Source organism: Polychytrium aggregatum (genome assembly GCF_025602895.1).
Source record: "Polychytrium aggregatum strain JEL109 chromosome Unknown BJ171scaffold_2, whole genome shotgun sequence".
Classification (NCBI taxonomy): Eukaryota; Fungi; Chytridiomycota; class Chytridiomycetes; order Polychytriales; genus Polychytrium; species Polychytrium aggregatum.
Window position 1 is genome coordinate 134,500 of NW_026516204.1, and position 18,535 is coordinate 153,034.

General features: G+C 56.4%; 2 protein-coding genes and 1 non-coding gene across 3 annotated transcripts; all 3 read left to right on the top strand.

Moving 5' to 3' along the window:
* The first annotated feature begins 199 nt into the window (after positions 1 to 199).
* BJ171DRAFT_t7 lies at positions 200 to 283 on the top strand. The gene has a single exon. It is a non-coding gene; the product is annotated as a tRNA-Tyr (tRNA).
* Positions 284 to 1,089: 806 nt separating this feature from the next.
* Positions 1,090 to 2,529, top strand: BJ171DRAFT_485724 (uncharacterized protein). Its single transcript, XM_053109148.1, has 3 exons — positions 1,090 to 1,743; positions 1,924 to 2,010; positions 2,187 to 2,529. The coding sequence occupies exons 1-3, from the start codon at positions 1,168 to 1,170 to the stop codon at positions 2,280 to 2,282; spliced, it is 759 nt and encodes a 252-aa protein (XP_052971283.1). The 5' UTR covers positions 1,090 to 1,167; the 3' UTR covers positions 2,283 to 2,529.
* Positions 2,530 to 3,465: 936 nt separating this feature from the next.
* On the top strand, positions 3,466 to 18,466 carry BJ171DRAFT_620244 (dynein heavy chain and region D6 of dynein motor-domain-containing protein; the record flags this gene model as incomplete). Its single annotated transcript, XM_053115413.1, has 11 exons — positions 3,466 to 3,684; positions 3,955 to 4,621; positions 4,890 to 5,017; positions 5,257 to 5,466; positions 5,657 to 5,733; positions 5,918 to 6,157; positions 6,376 to 9,844; positions 10,041 to 13,801; positions 14,087 to 16,678; positions 16,888 to 18,038; positions 18,199 to 18,466. Coding segments are annotated over 11 exons (12,642 nt in total), but the record flags the coding sequence as incomplete, so codon positions are not given.
* Between the last annotated feature and the right edge of the window lie 69 nt (positions 18,467 to 18,535).

The window sequence follows — 18,535 nt, forward strand, 5'->3', positions numbered from 1 at the left end:
GCCAAGACAAGTTCCTCAACGAGGCGACAGTGCCAATGCGATGCGGCGATGCACCCAGCAAGAACAGTCCGTCAAGGCTCAGCAGGCCATGTCGATCGGATTCCAATATCGCGGTGGCGGAGCACATGGATGTGTGCATGAATGGTTACTGTTTGAGATTGACTGGGGTCATATACCGGGTTTAGAGAGAGCGTGGCAACCGACGGTAGCTCAGTTGGTAGTAGCATCAGACTGTAGTGAATGAGCAATCTGAGGGTCCCCGGTTCGACTCCGGGTCGTCGGATGTATTTTTGCCCATGGTTCCCCTCGGTTTTTTTTTTTTTTTTTTTTTTTCTGTCGCCAAACGCACCTCTTTTCTCCACGCGCAGACTCTCGAAAGAAGCGGCAGTGATTCTGTTTGGGTCGCTATCGCGATCGCTCAATATGGGCTGCCCATCGGCAACCATGGCGTCTGCCTCCAGGAACATATTCTATGGTTCCGGGGTCTTGCTGGATGGCAAGCCAGGCTCGGCGGCATCTCCAAGCAGGAGCCCGCCAGCCGCTCACATTCCCCAATATGCTGGTCGAGATACACCGTATTCAGGGGGAAATGGGCACCTGCCCACAACCCATTTGTCAGCGTAGTATGCGATGGCATGCGTCTCGCTATGCCATAAGAAATAGAACAGATCACTTTGGCAGCCTCCGAGTGAAGACCACCCTCCGAGTGAAGACCACCGGTCGCAGTGCAGCGATGCGGAAATCGAGGGTGCTGTGTTTGGCCATGATTGCAATGAGTGGGTGGGTGTGTGTATTCAGGTTCCAGAAAAATACCCTGTCATGGCTCAAAACGGGGTGTCCCATTTCATTTTGGACCGACTGTATCTGGTTGATGCACGGCCGGCTCAGAGGCACCAGCACAGGGACACGCAGCGCCACCAGAGAGCAGCGCCACGGCAGCGGGGTGCGCGATTGGTGCGTGGGCTGTGGGGTCGTGTTGCGTCGCGTGACCGCCCTGCTGCGCGTCTCTGTGCCACCGTGTTCCCGTGTCCTGGTCCCAGCTGTGGCTCTTTGGTCTCCCTCCATCCCTCTCCTTCCATCGCTTTGCCTCCATCGCTTTGCCTCCATCGCTCTCCCTCCATCGCTTTGCCTCCATCGCTTGCATTCCCATCGCCAGCCGCATCCAGGATGGACTCTTCCTTCAGCCAGCCCGAGCACGTCGCCTCGCTCGCTCTGTCGCTCTTGCAGTGCGATTCGTTCCAGCCCCTGCTCGGCTTCTCCTCCCAGTTCCTCAAGGAGCGGTATTACGCTCTTGCTCCTCTGCGCAAGTCCGACCAGCACTTTTCCCTGTTCCAGTGGCAGCACGACCGCTCGAACGAACTGCTCCTGGACTGGTGTGCCGATTTCGCCGAGCCTCCCAAAGTCAATCACCACAGCGTCTACTACCGAGTCTGGGACTCCGAGACGCTCCAGTCCTGTGTCGTATTTTCTGCCAGCAACAGCACCGCCGTTCATATGCCCACCCCGGCATCGTCGTTTGGCTCGGACGACTCTCTCCCCCTCAGCCGCAAGTCCCCCCAGCGCGTCGGCGTCGTCATCTTGCTCCACTCGGGCGAGTTCCTGGGCTCTCCCAAGATCGAGCACAAGTGGCTATACCACAACCTCGTCGAAGTTCTGGACTGGGACGACTTCAGTCGCGGCTGGTACCCCTCCGTTGCAGAGGCGTTGGACGCATTTGAACATGCTGCCAAAGGCGAATCGCAGGTAAGGCTCGCCTGTCTCGGACCACTGCTGCCTCCCAGTCCCGCAGCCTGGCTCGACTTGTCCGGGCCGTACCCCTCCAAGCTCGTTCGTCCCCAATCGATGTCCATCCAAGTGCCCCTGCTAACCAGGATGATCTTGCGATCGTGTTCTGCTCTGCGTACTGCTCTCCGCGCGATCTAGTACCAAATCAAAGGCATTTCCAATGCCGAAGAGTCCGAGTACTGGGCGTCTTACGACATGAAGATCCTCAGTGACGATAACGGCAAGGTGCGCTGCTTGCTTCTGGCGACGGCACCGGGGCTGCTCGCCGTGCTGCTGCCCCTGCCCCTGCCCCTGCCCCTGCCCCAGAGCGCCCATACCCAACGATGTGCCGAATCTGGTTCCTTACTGTCCTGCTGTCCTCTCCCACCACTGCTCTACCATCCCGCCCTCCTGTTCGATAGGGTCCCGATGCTGGCCAACGTCCAGCCTCCGAGGAAGACGACATGACCGAGGACGATTACTGGAAAGCCTACGAAGCCACCTCGTCCGAGTGGTGATTGCTCCGGCGATCGGGCCTGTCTGGAAGCTGTTGCTGCATTCCTAAGGCCCGGATCCTAAACACCGAATCCTGAAGCTGCCTACGGCTGTATATCGGGGAGCCCGCATGTCTACTCTTGATCTGATGATGGTTCCTTCGACACCGATGTCTGCGGATCCTCTGTATATTCGCAATTTTGACTTTTGCTCCTGACCGTATCGACTGTATCGACTACAGCGTAATATATATGTATATGTCACCTCCGGAAATGCCTTCGTGTCCTGCGACAGGAGCGGCCCCAAATCATCGCGCGCTGGGCATGACCATTCAGCGATGCGTTTCTGGATCTGAATCAAGGACGTTTTCTCGCTCAGATGGCTCCCCGCAAGCGAAAACATCACCCAGGCAACGGCGATTCAAGCGACTCGATCTCCAGGTGTGCTCACAGTGCCGGGAAGCCAAGCGACTTGAGAAGGCCGAGTATATTGATATCGATACACCATGGAGTTGTCCAGAGAGTCGAGTGAATGCACCACACTCCCACATCGACACATCAATGCCAGTCGATCGACCAACCATGGCGGGAAACAATCGCATGGCTTGCCCACTAGAGCCTGTGGAAGTTCGGCATGTTTCAGACATCTGAGGCCAGAGAGTGACTGTCCCATTTCTTCTGGATTGGGCCTCCCCGCCAATCAGTCTGTTCAGCGACACAGCTCCGCCCAATCACTCCTGCATCGCCGAGCTGGCTATCGGCTCCGTTGTAGCGACCGCAATACTGTACTCGGGCTGCTTTTGTCACTCCAAGTGCTGCCGTCCTTCTGCCTCCAGAGGTAAAATCACCACCGCCAGAGGCGCTTCAGCCGGAGCAGCCCATCTATCTTTGACAAACAGTTGAGCAAGCCTCACATCGCTCCAACCAAGCAGCGCCGTTCGCATCTGTTTCCCCTCTGCCACTTTGCTTCGAGCCTTTCGTCCCGCCACGGATCATTTGCTCGGCAGCTTTCCAAAGCTCCATCACGCTGCCGCGCCAGCCGCCCTTCTGACTGCAGCCGGAGCTCCTTTCCGAAATGTCGGCCATAAGAAAGCAGCCCCACCAGCCCGTCGCGACGCCCGCTGCCGATGCCGACGCCCGGCCGAGTGCTCTTGCGATGCTGCACCCCAGCAACGAGCAGGACCACCCCAAGTCGCGCAAGCAGGGCCTCTTCAGCGAGTTCCTGACGCGTCCGCAAGACTTCCTGGACGGCGATCTCTTCGGTGCCCCTGTGCCTCCAGGCCAGAGCGACTTTGCCCTCCCAACCCTGCCCAAGGCCAAGAGCTTCAAGCGAGTCGGCTTCGTTAAAAGCAAGCCGGTCTTGGATCGCTCAGCTCTGGCCGCGTCCAAAATCACCACTGGCTCGGGTCTGACTCTCCGATCTGGAGTCCGTCCGCCGAGCGCTTCTCTGACGCGAACCAGCACCACCGAAGGCCCAGCAGCAGCCGCACCGACCGAGGAGCAGAAAAAGGCCGAGCCCGCACCGCTTGCCGAAGAGACCCCCACCCGTCCGACCTCGGCACGGCAGGCGCTTGCATCGTCGCTTCTCGCCACCGATGCCAAAGGGCTCTCCGCCCCGAGCCCATCGCTGGGGGCCATTCCGGCCCCTGCAGAGGCCGCTCAGCCAGCCTCCGATGCCGTCATGACCGAGCGAGAGAAACGCGTCGCACTCTACCAAAAGTCGCTCGAGCCCAAGGTCATGGTGCCGTTCGAGTCCAAGCCCGGACAGACGCCCCGCAAGATCGAAATTGAGCGCAAGAAGCGCATCTTTTCTGTCCAGCGCGTCGAGCGCCTGATTCTCCAAGAATTCAATGAGCAGTCCAAGCACGACCGTCTCCTCAAGACCCTCGACAATGCCTTTTTCCAGCCGGCACCGGATCCCGAGGTCGCGGAGGGGAGCACCACCGCGATCAGCGCCGTTCCTGAAAAGGCACCACAAGTCCCCGCGCGTAACGACTACGTGCGCATGCTGGATCTTCATTTTTTCGACGACAGCGAGTTCGATCCACGGATCAATGAAGAGTGGCTCGACATGACCAACAGCCCATTTGTCCACTCCGCTGAGCCTCCGGTCGGGGCGCCCGTTCAGTCCGGCGACGTCTATCGCAGCTGCGCCGTTCCGGTCCCAGCCAAAGCTCAAGATCAGCCTGGCGAATGGCGGGACTGCGTCGTACTTGGATTCCACCCCCGTGTCCAGATGTGGAAGATCAAATGGAAGCGTAGAGACGGCTGGGACATCCCCTCCGACGCCGATGTTGATGAGGACGATGATGACGACGATGACGACGACGAGGAGGAGGATCCCGGGCTCGGCGGTCCCGGAAGTACCAGCTCTATCGCTGACAGCGACCTCGTCATCAAGAAGAGCGAGGCGTGGGTCAAGAGGCAAGTTGATTCCAGGATCCAGAGACCATCCTATGTACATCCAGCAGCTGCCGTCTGGATAGGGCTGGTTCATGTGTCCAAGACGGGGCAGATGTCATGGGCGGGCCCTTTGAGAAACTGGGCGACAGAGCGATAGCGTCAGCCAATGTGTCATCACCTGGAACCAACCTTTTGTTTGGAGAGAGCGAGCAAGAGAGAGAGAGAGAGCTCACGCTGATGTCACTGTTCTCTTCAATCGCAGAGTGAACCTGATGTTCTTGGCCGAGGATCCGTTCAACTTCTCCAAGCGTGTCATTCAGGCCCACAGACTGCGTGCTGAAACGATTCTTCAGCTGGTAAGTAGGCCATTTGTAAATGTCCTCGATCAGGAACGACATACTCCACCCTGCAAAGCTGATCCTTGCCCAGCTAGTGCGATAATCTGTCACAGCGAGCCGCAGCTGACTCGCTGTGAACGCAGAGTCGTTTCTGGCGGGCTGTCTTTGACAAGGCAATAGCCTGCTCACCGAACGGATCAGCCAAGCCAAAATCGGCAGCCCAGTGTCCTGACGCGCTTCCTCTGCTTTGACCCCAGCAATACAACTTTTATGTTGACTGCATGCCGATCGAGAACTCTATCCAGCTTTCTCCGCCACAGCTTTCCAAAATAACCTCGGTCGCCACCAGTAATGGAGCAAAGTACAGGAGGGTCCTCGACCCGGGAAACCCCGCCGGCGCCAGGCTCTTGAACGAGATCCGTCTGGATTACTCGCGAGCGATGAACAAGGAACTGTTTGATCGGGTGGTATGTTCCTGGTTGACTCAGAAATGGGCGGCGAGGGCCTCGGATCGTGGAGCCAAGGTGCAATCGCTTTTATGGCATGGAGCGCGCCAGATATGTGCGATTTTAGAATCGGGGGTGGGCCTCTGTCGCACATATTCCTACCAAGTATGCGTACAAGTACTTGATCTGAACAACTTGCCCTCCCATTCAGGTGAGATCCAATCCAAACAGCGGCATTTATGCCAGTCTGACACTCCCTCCAACCCCAACTCCCAAACCGATACCAGAGTGAGTTTCAAGACTCTGTTGCTGACCTTTGTACTGGGCGACTGGAGCATGCTCATTGCGGTGATCACGACGGAGCGATTGCAATATCTCCAATCCCAAATCCCCGGGCACACTGCTTCTGCAACCCGATGCTGCTTCTACCTGTCCTAACTGTTGCTGATACTGACCCTTTACCGCCGAGCAGATATGCCACCGCCTGGGTTCCGCGATACGACTTTGACAAGTACCAGAAGCAATTCTCTTTTTCGTCTCTCCTGACCAAGCCCGAGGTCATCAAGACCATGACAAAGATCCGAATCGAGTCTGACAAGCTCTGGGTGACAGGGCTCTTCGTCACCAACATCACCAAGATCGTCAAGATCGACGAGTTTGAGCAGATGCAAAATCAGTCCTTGCAGAACATCAAATCTTTCCTGAAGGACAGGTATGTCTGCTGTCGTCGACATCGTTATGTGTCCGTACTGTGTGATTGCCGGTTATTGGCGACCGAGTGGAGGGTTTGAGAAATCACGGATGGAGAGATGTTGCTTGCGCGCTATTGCAGGCATCACTGACGCAGAGCTCTCAATCATTCGATTTTTGCTATCCTGCCACTGCGGTGCTATCTTGACGCCTTGGTGCTGCCAACCCGAACGCCTCCAGCTGGCTGACCACCCTGAAGACTATTATCAAAATCGGATTCAAGGACGTTGGAAAGGGATGGTACAACATGCAAGAGAGCAATATGGAGGTCTACAAAATCTCCAAGCTGCGCAAGTTCATGACCTCAGTCAAGTTCATCATGCAAGATTCGATCCGCTTCATGGTCCTCAACTCCATGGCTGACTTTATCAAGATGATCGCAACCGTCAGCACCCAGAAGGTGTTCATCAACGGCACAAACGAGGTCAAGATTGTGGACAACGAGAAGCCGACGAATATTGCTTCCTCCGCCGCTGCTGCTGCGCCTGGCGCTTCCGAAAACAACTCCAAGAAGCCTCTCTTCATGATCGACATGGTCTTCCGTCAGGGCAAAGTGACCTACGCCACGGATCTGTCCATGTACGAACACGCAATTCTCACCTGCTTTGACAAGGCCTTGTCGGTTGTTGAAGGTATCCCAGAGCTAGAGCCCATCGTCATGGATCAAATCTTCTGGGCAACCAAGCCCATGATTCAGACCCCGCATGCCACCGAGCCCTATATTCGGTCACAGCGCCAAATCCTTGTCCAAGCCATCCACCACGGCATGGTCCCGCTTGAGCAGTATATCCGGCAGTACGACAAGCATCTCAAGCTCCTCAACCTCGATATTGCCCAGTACAGCCAGGAGTACGAGGCCGAGGATCGCTCCGTCGAGCAGATGGAGCGCGACATTATCCGACATATGCAGGACTGGGAGATCCTCGACAAAAACATCCCCAGCCACATCAACTTGGGTCTATTCTGGGTCAGCTGCGAATCGATCCGCTCGGCGATGCGCAAGGACCTCGCCCGCGTTGTCCTCGACATCCTTTCGAAAAAGACGGCCAAGCAAGCGCAGAACATTGCCCAGGCGTTCTCACAGGTGCAGCAGCGACTCAAGGACAAGCCTCTCAAGATCGAGGAGCTCACAGAGCTGCGCGAGTACATGAAGACTGTGCCAGATGTCTGCCGAGCCCAGAATGGACAGATCCTCGAGATGCTGCACAACTTTGAGATCCTTGAGAAGTATCGGTACGAGCTGTCGAACGAAGACTTCAAGGCCAAATGGAGTGCATATGCTTGGCCGATGAAGATCGAGGATCTTGTTCGTGTCACCGAGGCATCCCTTGAGGTGGACGAGGCGGCCTTCCTGCGAAACCTAGTCACCGACCAGGAAGTCTTCAAGGAGCGTCTCAGCAACCTCGGCACCGTCATTGCCGAGTTCTCCAAGCACACGGACATTGCGCGCATCAACGAGATTGTTTCAGAGGTGCACAAAGTCTCGATCGAGCTGAAGGAGTGCCAGAATCTCATCACCTTGTTCAACTCACGCGAGCGACTCTTCAACATGGAGGTCACCAAGTACGACGAGTCGGCCAACTATTCCAAAGACTTTGAGCCATACAAAATCCTATGGACCACCGCGAGCGACTGGCTGAAATGGAAGCACCAGTGGCTCAACGGCTCGTTTCTGGAGCTCAATGCCGAAGAAGTCGAAAAGAACCTCACCAACGCCTGGCGCAACATGTTCAAGTCCGTCAAGACCTTCAAGAACGACACAGGCTGTCTGGCCGTCGCCACCCAAGTCAAGGACGAGATGGACCAGTTCAAGCCGTATCTCCCTCTGATCCAGGCCCTGCGCAACCCGGGCATGCGCGATCGTCACTGGGACAAGCTCTCCGAGGACCTGGGCATCAAGCTCCGTCCCGACGCCGACTTTACGCTGACAGATGTGCTGAACCTGAAGCTGCTCGAGCGAGTCGACACCATCACCAAGGTCTGCGACATTGCCGGCAAAGAGTACTCGATCGAGGCCGCCCTGGACAAGATGGATGCCGAGTGGCGAAGCATCCAGCTCGACATTCTTCCATACAAAGACACCGGAACGTTCATTATGCGCGCGTCTGAAGAGACGGTGCGCTTGCTCGACGACCACATTGTCATGACGCAGTCGATGAGCTTCTCGCCTTTCAAAAAGCCCTTTGCCGAGCGCATCACTCTTTGGGAGTCCAAGCTCAAGACCGTCCAGGAAGTGCTGGAGGCTTGGATGCAGTGCCAGCGCTCGTGGCTCTATCTCGAGCCAATCTTTGGCTCGGACGACATTGTCACACAGTTGCCTGTCGAGAGCAAGCGCTTCACTACCATGGATCGCAACTGGCGCCGTATAATGGCCCAGGCGAAGGGAAAGCCAGGCGTTGTCGAGTTTTGCTCGGATTACAAGCTTCTGGACTCGTTCCGCGAATGCAACAAGCTGCTTGAGCTCGTGTCCAAAGGCCTTTCGGCATATCTTGAGAGCAAGCGCATCGCGTTCCCGCGCTTCTTCTTCCTCTCCGACGACGAGCTCCTGCAGATTCTGTCGCAGACCAAGGACCCGACTGCTGTACAGCCGCACCTCCGAAAGTGCTTCGAGAACATTGCGTCGCTCGAGTTCCTTCCCGACAAACAAATCGTGGCCATGTTCTCAGCCGAAGGAGAGCGCATCAACCTGGCCGAGCCGTTCTATCCCAAGGGGCCGGTCGAGGAGTGGCTGCTCAGGGTCGAGGACCAAATGCGCAAGAGTGTCAAGAAAGTCATCATGGATGGTCTCGCAAGCTACCACCAAAAAGCTCGCACCGAATGGGTGCTTGAGTGGCCCGGACAGTGTGTGCTGTCAGCCAGCCAGACATACTGGACGAAAGAGGTCTCGGATGCGCTCAAGACGGGCAAAGCCGGTCTGCTTGACCTCTTGAAAGTCCTCTTGGATCAGTTGCAGGGTCTTGTAAATCTCGTGAGAGGCGACCTTTCGTTCCTGAACCGCTTGGTGCTTGGCGATTTGATTGTGATTGACGTGCACGCTCGCGATGTTGTCAAGAAGCTCATCGACTCCAACGTCGAAAACGAGAATGACTTTGAATGGATCAGCCAGCTGCGCTACTATTGGGAAGACAACGAGCTGCGCGTCAAGATTGTCAACGCCAACTTCAAATACGGTTATGAGTATCTCGGAAACACAGGCCGACTGGTTATAACGCCACTGACCGATCGCTGCTACCTGACCCTGACGGGAGCAATCCACCTTGGCATGGGTGGCGCGCCGGCTGGACCCGCCGGCACTGGCAAGACGGAGACAACCAAAGATCTGGCCAAGGCGCTGGCCAAACAGTGTGTTGTGTTCAACTGCTCGGATCAGCTGGATTATTTGGCCATGGCCAAGTTCTTCAAAGGGCTGGCGGCATCAGGAGCCTGGGCTTGCTTTGACGAGTTTAACCGCATCGACATCGAGGTGCTCTCGGTGATTGCTCAGCAGATCATGACCATCCAGAAGGCATGCGCAGCTGGAGTGACCAAGTTTGTCTTTGAGGGGGTTGAGCTCCCTCTGGATGCCACCAATGCAATCTTCATCACCATGAACCCTGGATACGCTGGCCGCACCGAGTTGCCGGATAACCTCAAGGCACTATTCCGACCGGTATGGAAGAGGGGGACAGGGAGGGGCGATCTGTGACAGTCGGCGATATCCCATAGAGGGTGGTGTAGCAGGCGCTGATTGATCTGCTGAAACGGTAGCTGGTTGGTTTGTCCGAATGGCAGCCACGAGTATGGCATCCATCACGCGTGTGGTCATGAACAGCGCTCTAACGTGTTGGCTCCATCCCCAACTTCAGATGGCGATGATGATTCCCAATTACGTCATGATCGGCGAAATCAGCATGTTTTCGTTCGGTTTCTCGAACGCCAAGGTGCTGGCCGAGAAGATGGTGGCGACCTTCAAACTGTCGTCCGAGCAGCTCTCGTCGCAGGATCACTACGACTTTGGAATGCGCGCCGTCAAATCCGTCATTTCCAGTGCAGGCAATCTCAAGCGAGAGCAGCCCAACACTCCTGAGGACTTGATCCTGCTGAGAGCCCTCTGCGACTCCAACCTCCCAAAGTTCCTCGCAGATGACGTCCCGCTCTTCAACGGCATCATCTCGGACCTGTTCCCTGGTGTCGTGAACCAGCCGATTGACTATGGCGCCTTGCTCGAGTCGATGAAGAAGATGTGCGACAAGCTCGGCCTCCAGCCCGAGGAGCCTTTCATCAAAAAGTGCATCCAACTGTATGAAACAACGATTGTTCGTCACGGACTGATGCTCGTCGGACCCACTGGCGGCGGAAAGACTTCGTGCCTGATGGTGCTCTCAAAAGCCATGTCGGCCTTACAAGGCGTGACTGCACCGAACGGCAAGCCGTTCGAAAAGGTCCGCGTGCACATCCTCAACCCAAAGTCCATCACCATGGGCCAGCTGTATGGCGAGTTTGACCAGCAAACGCACGAATGGAGCGATGGTATCCTATCGTGCTTGATGCGCGAGGGTGTCGAAGATACCACAAGCGACAAAAAATGGTACGTCTTCGACGGCCCCGTCGACGCCGTCTGGGTCGAGAGCATGAACACACTCCTGGACGACAACAAGAAGCTGTGTCTGTCGAGCGGCGAAATCATCAAGATGGCCAACACCCAAACCATGATGTTTGAGGTAGAGAATCTGATCTACGCTTCGCCTGCAACGGTGTCTCGCTGCGGGATGATCTATATGGAGCCCGGGGCGCTTGGAATCGATCCCCTGATCAGATCATGGATCACGAAGCAAGAAAAGGACATGCCGCCGCCCTTTGCGGCCGTCTTTAGCAAGAAAATTCTCGAGTACTTCAGCCAGTACCTCGAGAGCTCGCTTGACTTTCTGCGCAAGAACCTCAAGGAGGGCGTTCCGACGACCAACGGCAATCTGGCTCAGAGCCTGATGCGAATCCTGCAGTGTTTGATGCTGCCGGTGATCCGGGGTGATCCAGAATCCACGGCATCGGTCGCGGAGCGAGCGGCCGAGTTCAATGATGTCATCGAGCCGCTATTTCTATTTTCGCTCGTCTGGTCGGTGGGCGCAACGACAGACGCCGATGGCCGCAAAAAGTTTGACCTTTGGCTGCGCGAGAAGATGAAGGAGCACACGGCCGAACACAAGCTGCCCGACACGGGCACGGTGTACGATTATATGTTCTCGATCGAGAAGAAGGCCTGGATCGTTTGGATGGAAACTATCCCAGAGTTCCAGATCACCCAAAAGTCCAACATGAGCGACGTGATTGTCCCGACGATGGACACGGTGCGCAACACCTATCTGCTCGACATTCTCCTCCGCAACAACTTCCACATCATCTCGTGTGGTCCAACAGGAACGGGCAAGTCCGTGACCATCCAGGAGAAAATCATCAAGAACATGGAGTCGAGCTTCATGCCGCTGATCTGCAACTTCTCGGCTCGCACCAGCGCCAACCAGACGCAGGACCTGATCGACTCCAAGATGGAGAAGCGCCGCAAGGGCGTGTTTGGTCCACCCGTCGGCAAGCGGTTTGTAATCTTTGTGGACGACCTCAACATGCCCGCGCTCGACATTTGCGGCGCCCAGCCTCCCATCGAGCTCCTGCGACAGTGGATGGACTGCAACGGCTGGTACGACCGCAAGAACATCGGCAAGTTCATGGAGATTGTGGATTTGGTCTTTGTCACGGCCATGGGCCCTCCCGGCGGTGGTCGCAACCCTGTGACGCCGCGGTTCATGCGCCACTTCAACATGCTGTCCTTTGTGGAGATGGAGAACATTTCGCTGCACCGGATCTACTCCACGATCTTGGGGGCGTTCCTGCAAAAGTTCCCGCCCGAGATCCAGAAGGAGTGCGACCCCATCATCGACTCGTCCATCCACATCTACAACACCATCCGCGCCGAGCTCCTGCCGACGCCGGCAAAGTCGCACTACACGTTCAACCTGCGCGATCTCTCCAAGGTCATCCAGGGCCTGCTCTCGGCCGACGTCAAGACGGTCAACTTCGAGACCGACATTGTGCGACTGTGGATTCACGAATGTCAGCGCGTGTTCCAGGACCGTCTCGTGGAGCAGAACGACAAGACGTGGTTCATGAATCTGGTCAAGGGCACCATGAACGACAAGCTCAACATGAGCTGGAAAGAGGTGGTTACCATCGAGCCGCTCCTGTACGGCGACTACATGACCCCGGGCGCCGACCCAAAGATATATGTCGAAATCAAGGACATGCGCAAGCTCGTCAAGGTTGTCGAGGAGTATCTCGACGACTACAACTCCACGACAACGAGCCCGATGAAGCTCGTCATGTTTTTGGACGCCATCGAGCATGTCTCGCGGATCTGCCGCATCATCCGGCAGCCCATGGGCAATGCCCTGTTGCTGGGAGTCGGCGGCTCTGGTCGCCAGTCGCTCTCCCGACTCGCAACGTTCATGGAGGAGTACGAGCTCTTCCAGATCGAGATCTCCAAGAACTATGGTCAAACGGAATGGAAAGACGATCTCAAGAAAGTCATGTTCTGGGCCGGGCTCGATAGCAAGCCGACCTCGTTCCTATACTGCGACACGCAAATCATCAGCGAGTCCTGTCTCGAGGACATCAACAACATCCTCAACGGCGGCGATGTCCCCAACATTTATACCGGCGAGGAGATTGACCGCATTTTGACAGCCATGAGGCCGATAGGCGCCGACCTGGGACTCACCCCTACCCGCGAGAATCTGTTTTCGCTGTATGTCAGCCGCGTCCGCCAGAACCTGCACATGATCATCTGTATGAGTCCCATCGGCAACGCCTTCCGGAATCGCCTGCGAATGTTTCCCTCGCTCGTCAACTGTTGCACAATCGACTGGTTCTCAACCTGGCCGGAAGAGGCCCTCAAGTCTGTGGCCGCAAATTCAATTGCCGAAATCAGCGATCTTGGTTCGGAAATGGTGATCGACGGCGTCGTCAGCCTCTGTGTGGTGATGCACGAGTCCGTGCGGGAGAAATGCACCCAGTATCGCACCGAACTCAATAGGTACAACTACGTCACTCCAAAGAGCTACCTCGAGCTCCTGGGTCTCTACAAGCGTCTGTTGGATAAGAAACGAAACGAGGTCTTGGCCTTGCGGAAGCGCACCGCAACCGGCCTCGAGAAGCTGCTCAATGCGACGAAGGAAGTCGAGATCCTGCAGGAGGAGCTCGAAGCTATGCAGCCGATGCTTCTGCAAACATCGCAGGAGACCGAGTATGCCATGCGCAAGATTGCTGTCGACAAAGTCAAGGCCGAGGAAATCAAGGAGATTGTGCTCAAGGAGGAACAGTCTGCGTCCAAGAAAGCTGAGGAAACCAAAGCCATTGCTGACGACGCCAAGAGAGACCTTGACGAGGCCCTGCCGGCCCTCGATGCCGCTGTCGAGTCGCTCAACTCTCTATCCAAGAACGACATTATTGAGGTCAGAAGTATGCAGCGCCCGCCAGAGGGTGTGAAGCTGGTGATCGAGGCGGTATGCATCATGAAGCAGATAAAGCCAAAGAAGATTGACGGCGATAAGCCAGGCAAAAAGATCGATGACTACTGGTGGGCATATCAAGCATGGCGATGGTTTTGTTTGGGTTGATTCAGCTGGCCGTGTATTTTCAAGTATTGGCCATCTATTTGGGGGGGGGAGGATGTCGAACTGACCGGATCGGTGGGAAGCTTTGCACCATGTTGCTGTCCTCATCGCCCCTGTCGTCGCCCTTGTCCTGATGGTCCCTATCCTGACTGCACGCGGTCTTTCATGAGTTTTGGTTACGTTGTGCAGCTTTAGAATTCTTTGTTGGTGTCGGTTTCGTGGCACTAACTCGCCGCTCGCATTCACAGGGAACCTGGCAAGGCTCTCCTCTCCGAGCCCCAAAAGTTCCTCGACTCGCTCTTCAACTTTGACAAGGATAATATCCCCGAGCACATCATCACCAAGATCAAGCCTTACATTGACTCGCCCGAGTTCCAGGTCAGCGTCATCTCCAGAGTCTCCAAGGCCGCCACGTCCATGTGCCAGTGGGTCCGTGCGATGGAAAAGTACTACTGGGTATCGCGGACGGTCGAGCCCAAGCGCCAGCGGCTGGCCGAGGCACAAGAGTCGCTCGATATCACGATGAAGCAGCTTGCCGAGCTCAAGAAAAAGCTGCGTGAGTCCGAGATCAACATCAAGGAAATGGAGAAAAAGTACACCGAGTCCGTGGCCAAGAAGGAAGAGCTCTCGCGCAAGGTCGAGGAGTGTAACGTCAAACTGAGTCGGGCCGGCAAGCTGATCTCAGGACTTGGTGGCGAGAAGCAGCGCTGGGCGATGCAGGTCCACCATTTTGACATTCAGATCAACAACGTCGTCGGTGACATTCTCCTGTCGGCCGGCGCAATCGCTTATCTCGGGGCCTTCACGGCCGAGTACCGCGCGAGTCTGATCAAGGAATGGATGGGGAGCCTGCTCCGGCTCAAGATCCCACATTCGGAGAGCGTGTCGCTCTGGGATACTCTCGGCGACCACGTCAAGCTGCGCGAATGGGAGCTAGCAGGGCTGCCCAAGGACAACCTCTCGCGGGACAACGGCCTCATCGTTCAAAACTCGCGGCGATGGCCGCTGCTGGTAGATCCGCAGGGCCAGGCCAACAAATGGATCCGCAACCTCGAAAAGGACAACGGTCTGGATATCATCAAGCTCACCGACCGCGACTTTATACGCACGCTCGAGAACGCCATCCGGTTCGGCAAGCCCGTCCTGCTCGAAAACGTGGCCGAGAAGCTTGACCCGGCACTCGAGCCGATCCTCTATCGCCAGACGTTCAAGCAAGGCGGCAACATGGTCATCAAGGTCGGCGACAGCATCTTGCCCTACCACGACGACTTCAAGTTCTACATCACCACAAAGCTCCCCAACCCGCACTACTCTCCTGAGACCTCGGCCACGGTCACTCTGCTCAACTTTACACTGGCTCCATCAGGCCTCGAGGACCAGCTTCTGGCCATGGTCGTGGCAAGTGAGCGGCCGGATCTGGAGGAAGCCAAGAATCAGCTGACCGTCAACAACGCACAGATGAAGAAGGAGCTCAAAGACATTGAGGACAAGATTCTGTATCTGCTGTCCTCAGTGCAGGGCAGTCCCGTTGACGACGAGCGGCTGATCGACACCCTGGCGGCATCTAAGGTCACCTCGGAGGAGATTCAGTCCAAGGTCGCCACGGCCGAGCAGACCGAGAAGGAGATCGACTCGACCCGCAACAAGTACACGCCCGTTGCCATCCGCACCCGGATTCTGTTCTTCTGCATCACGGAGCTGGCGAGCATCGACCCCATGTACCAGTACTCGCTAGGGTGGTTCATGAATCTGTTCATGGCCGCGATCGCGCACTCGGAAAAGTCGGACGACATTGACCAGCGTATCGTCAACATCAACGAGTACTTTACCTTCTCGCTCTTCTCGAACGTGTGCCGCTCGCTCTTTGAAAAACACAAGCTGTTGTTCTCGTTCCTCCTCAGCATGCGCATCTTGATGAACGACGACAAGATCGACATGGACGAGTGGAAGTTCCTGCTGACAGGCAGCTGCGCCTCCGAAAAATCCGGAGCGAATCCAGCGCCCGACTGGCTCTCCCAACGCAGCTGGGCCGAGATTCTGATGCTGGCCTCGCTGCCGTCCTACAACACGCTCGAGCACGACTTTGCCGACTTTGTCGAGGACTTCAGGGTGATCTTTGACTCGACCACCCCGCACAAGGAGAAGCTTCCTGGCCGCTGGGAAAACAATCTGACGCAGTTCCAGAAGATTCTGGTGCTGCGCTGTCTGCGCGCGGACCGAGTGACGGCCTCGATCCAGGACTTTGTCGCGGCCCAGCTAGGCGAGCGCTTTGTCGAGCCGCAGACGTCGGACCTGTCGGCCCTGTACAAGGAATCCAATCCTACAACGCCACTGATCTTTGTGCTCTCGCCGGGCACGGACCCAGCCAGCAACCTCTACAAGTTTGCCGAGGAGATGAGGTTCACCAAGAAGCTGTTCGCGGTCTCACTCGGACAGGGCCAGGGACCAAGGGCCGAGGCGCTAATCAAGGACGGCATGGAGCGCGGCATGTGGGTCCTGCTGCAGAACTGCCACCTGTCGCCCTCGTGGATGCCGACACTCGATCGCATCATCGACGGCATCACCATGGACAAGGTGCATCGCGACTTTCGTCTGTGGCTGACGTCGATGCCGACGCCAAAGTTCCCGGTGACGATCCTGCAGAACGGCGTCAAGACGACGCTGGAGCCACCGAACGGCGTGAAGGCCAATCTGATGCGAACGTACTCCACCTTCAACGAGGACCAGCTCAACAGCTGTGCCAAGACGTTTGAATGGAAGAAGCTGCTCTTTGCGCTCTGCTTCTTCCATGCTGTGATCCAGGAGCGCCGCAAGTTTGGTCCGTTGGGATGGAACATTCCGTGAGTAGAGCTCTGCGCCGTGCTGGATTGTGGGCTGTGCTAGACTGTGGGTCGTGTTGGGTTGATTGTGTGGCATGGAACACCATGCCATCCTCGGTCGTGGCCCGAGTCTTTTTTTGAGCATCAAACTGCACAGCAGCTGCAGTTGCAGCCTCGGCGCCGCAATCTCAGAGTCGCTGACACGAGTTGCCGCCATTACACGCACGCAGTTACGAGTTTACCGACGGCGACTTGCGGATATGTATCCGCCAGCTCAAGATGTTCCTGGAAGAGTACAACGAGATCCCCTTCAAGGTGCTCAAGTACACCGTCGGCGAGATCAACTATGGCGGGCGAGTCACCGACGACTGGGACCGGCGGCTGATCATGAGCATTCTCGAGGATTACTACTCTCCAAAGGCGCTCGACGACGGCTACCGGTTCAGTACCTCGGAGGTCTACTTCAGTATCCCGGCAGAGGGATACAACGCCTACAAGAACTACATCAAGTCCCTGCCGATCGACGAGACGACCGAGATCTTTAGCATGCACGACAACGCCAATATCACGTTCGCCCAGAAGGAGACGTATTCGCTGTTTGATCTGCTGCTGACGCTCATGCCCAAGTCGACCAAATTCGCCTCGGGCCAGACGCGCGAGGACATCTTGCTCGAGACGGCAATCTCGATCCAGTCACGGATCCAGCTGCCGTTCAACCTCGAGGCCATCTCGAAAAAGTACCCAATCGAGTACAAGGAGTCGATGAGCACGGTGCTGACCCAGGAAGTCATCCGCTACAACCGGCTGCTGGCCGTCATCCATTCGACCTTGACCGAGCTTCAGAAGGCCCTCAAGGGACTGGTGGTCATGTCCGAGTCGCTCGAGACCATGTCCAACAACATCTTCATCAACCAGGTCCCCGTGGTGTGGGCAGCCAAGGCATACCCGTCGCTCAAGTCTCTGTCGTCGTGGGTGGTGGACCTGATGGCGCGATGCGAGTTTATTCAGCGGTGGATCGACATTGGAATCCCGACGGTCTTTTGGATCTCTGGGTTCTTCTTCCCGCAGGCGTTCTTGACAGGCACCCTCCAAAACTTTGCCCGCAAGTACGTCGTGTCGATCGACATGCTGCAGTTTGACTTTAAGGTGATCGACACGCGCTGGGAGGACATCCAGAACAAGCCCAATGACGGCTGCTACATCCGCGGACTGTTCTTGGAGGGCGCTCGCTGGGATCCTGGTCGCCGGTCGCTCGCCGAGAGCCGGCCCAAGGAGCTGTACACCGAGATGAGCGTGATCTGGCTGCTGCCAAAGGCGAATCGCAAGAAACCCGAGAGCGGCATCTACGACTGCCCTGTGTACAAGACACTGACACGAGCAGGTGAGCAGGCGTCCTTTGGATTGATGGGTCGTTTGGTTGGTCATTTGTTTGGAGTTTGGTGGGTCGTTTGGTTGGTTGTCCGATAAAGCGCCTCGATGAGTCCTCCATCTCACGCCCTGTTGACGACTACATGCTGACCTTGTCCTGTACCCCAAACCAGGCACTCTGTCGACGACGGGACACTCGACCAACTATGTCCTCACCATCGAGGTTCCCTCGGACCTGCCGCAGGCCCACTGGATCAAGCGCGGAGTTGCATTGGTGACAGGCCTGAGCTCAGGATGGTAGACTGCACACTACTGCTTAATAATGATCTGTCTGGCCACGGCTTGCATGTTTGATATTGGAGCAAGATGAAAAGAAAGAGGGGTTGGTGGGTCGGCAGGCAGGCTGTTGAGTGGTTCTGATATATGAGCAAAGTGCGTGGCAAGAAAGAAAGAACAAACGGGACATAGGAGTTTGGGAGGATAGGAAACGAATGCCGAAGAAAAACCAAT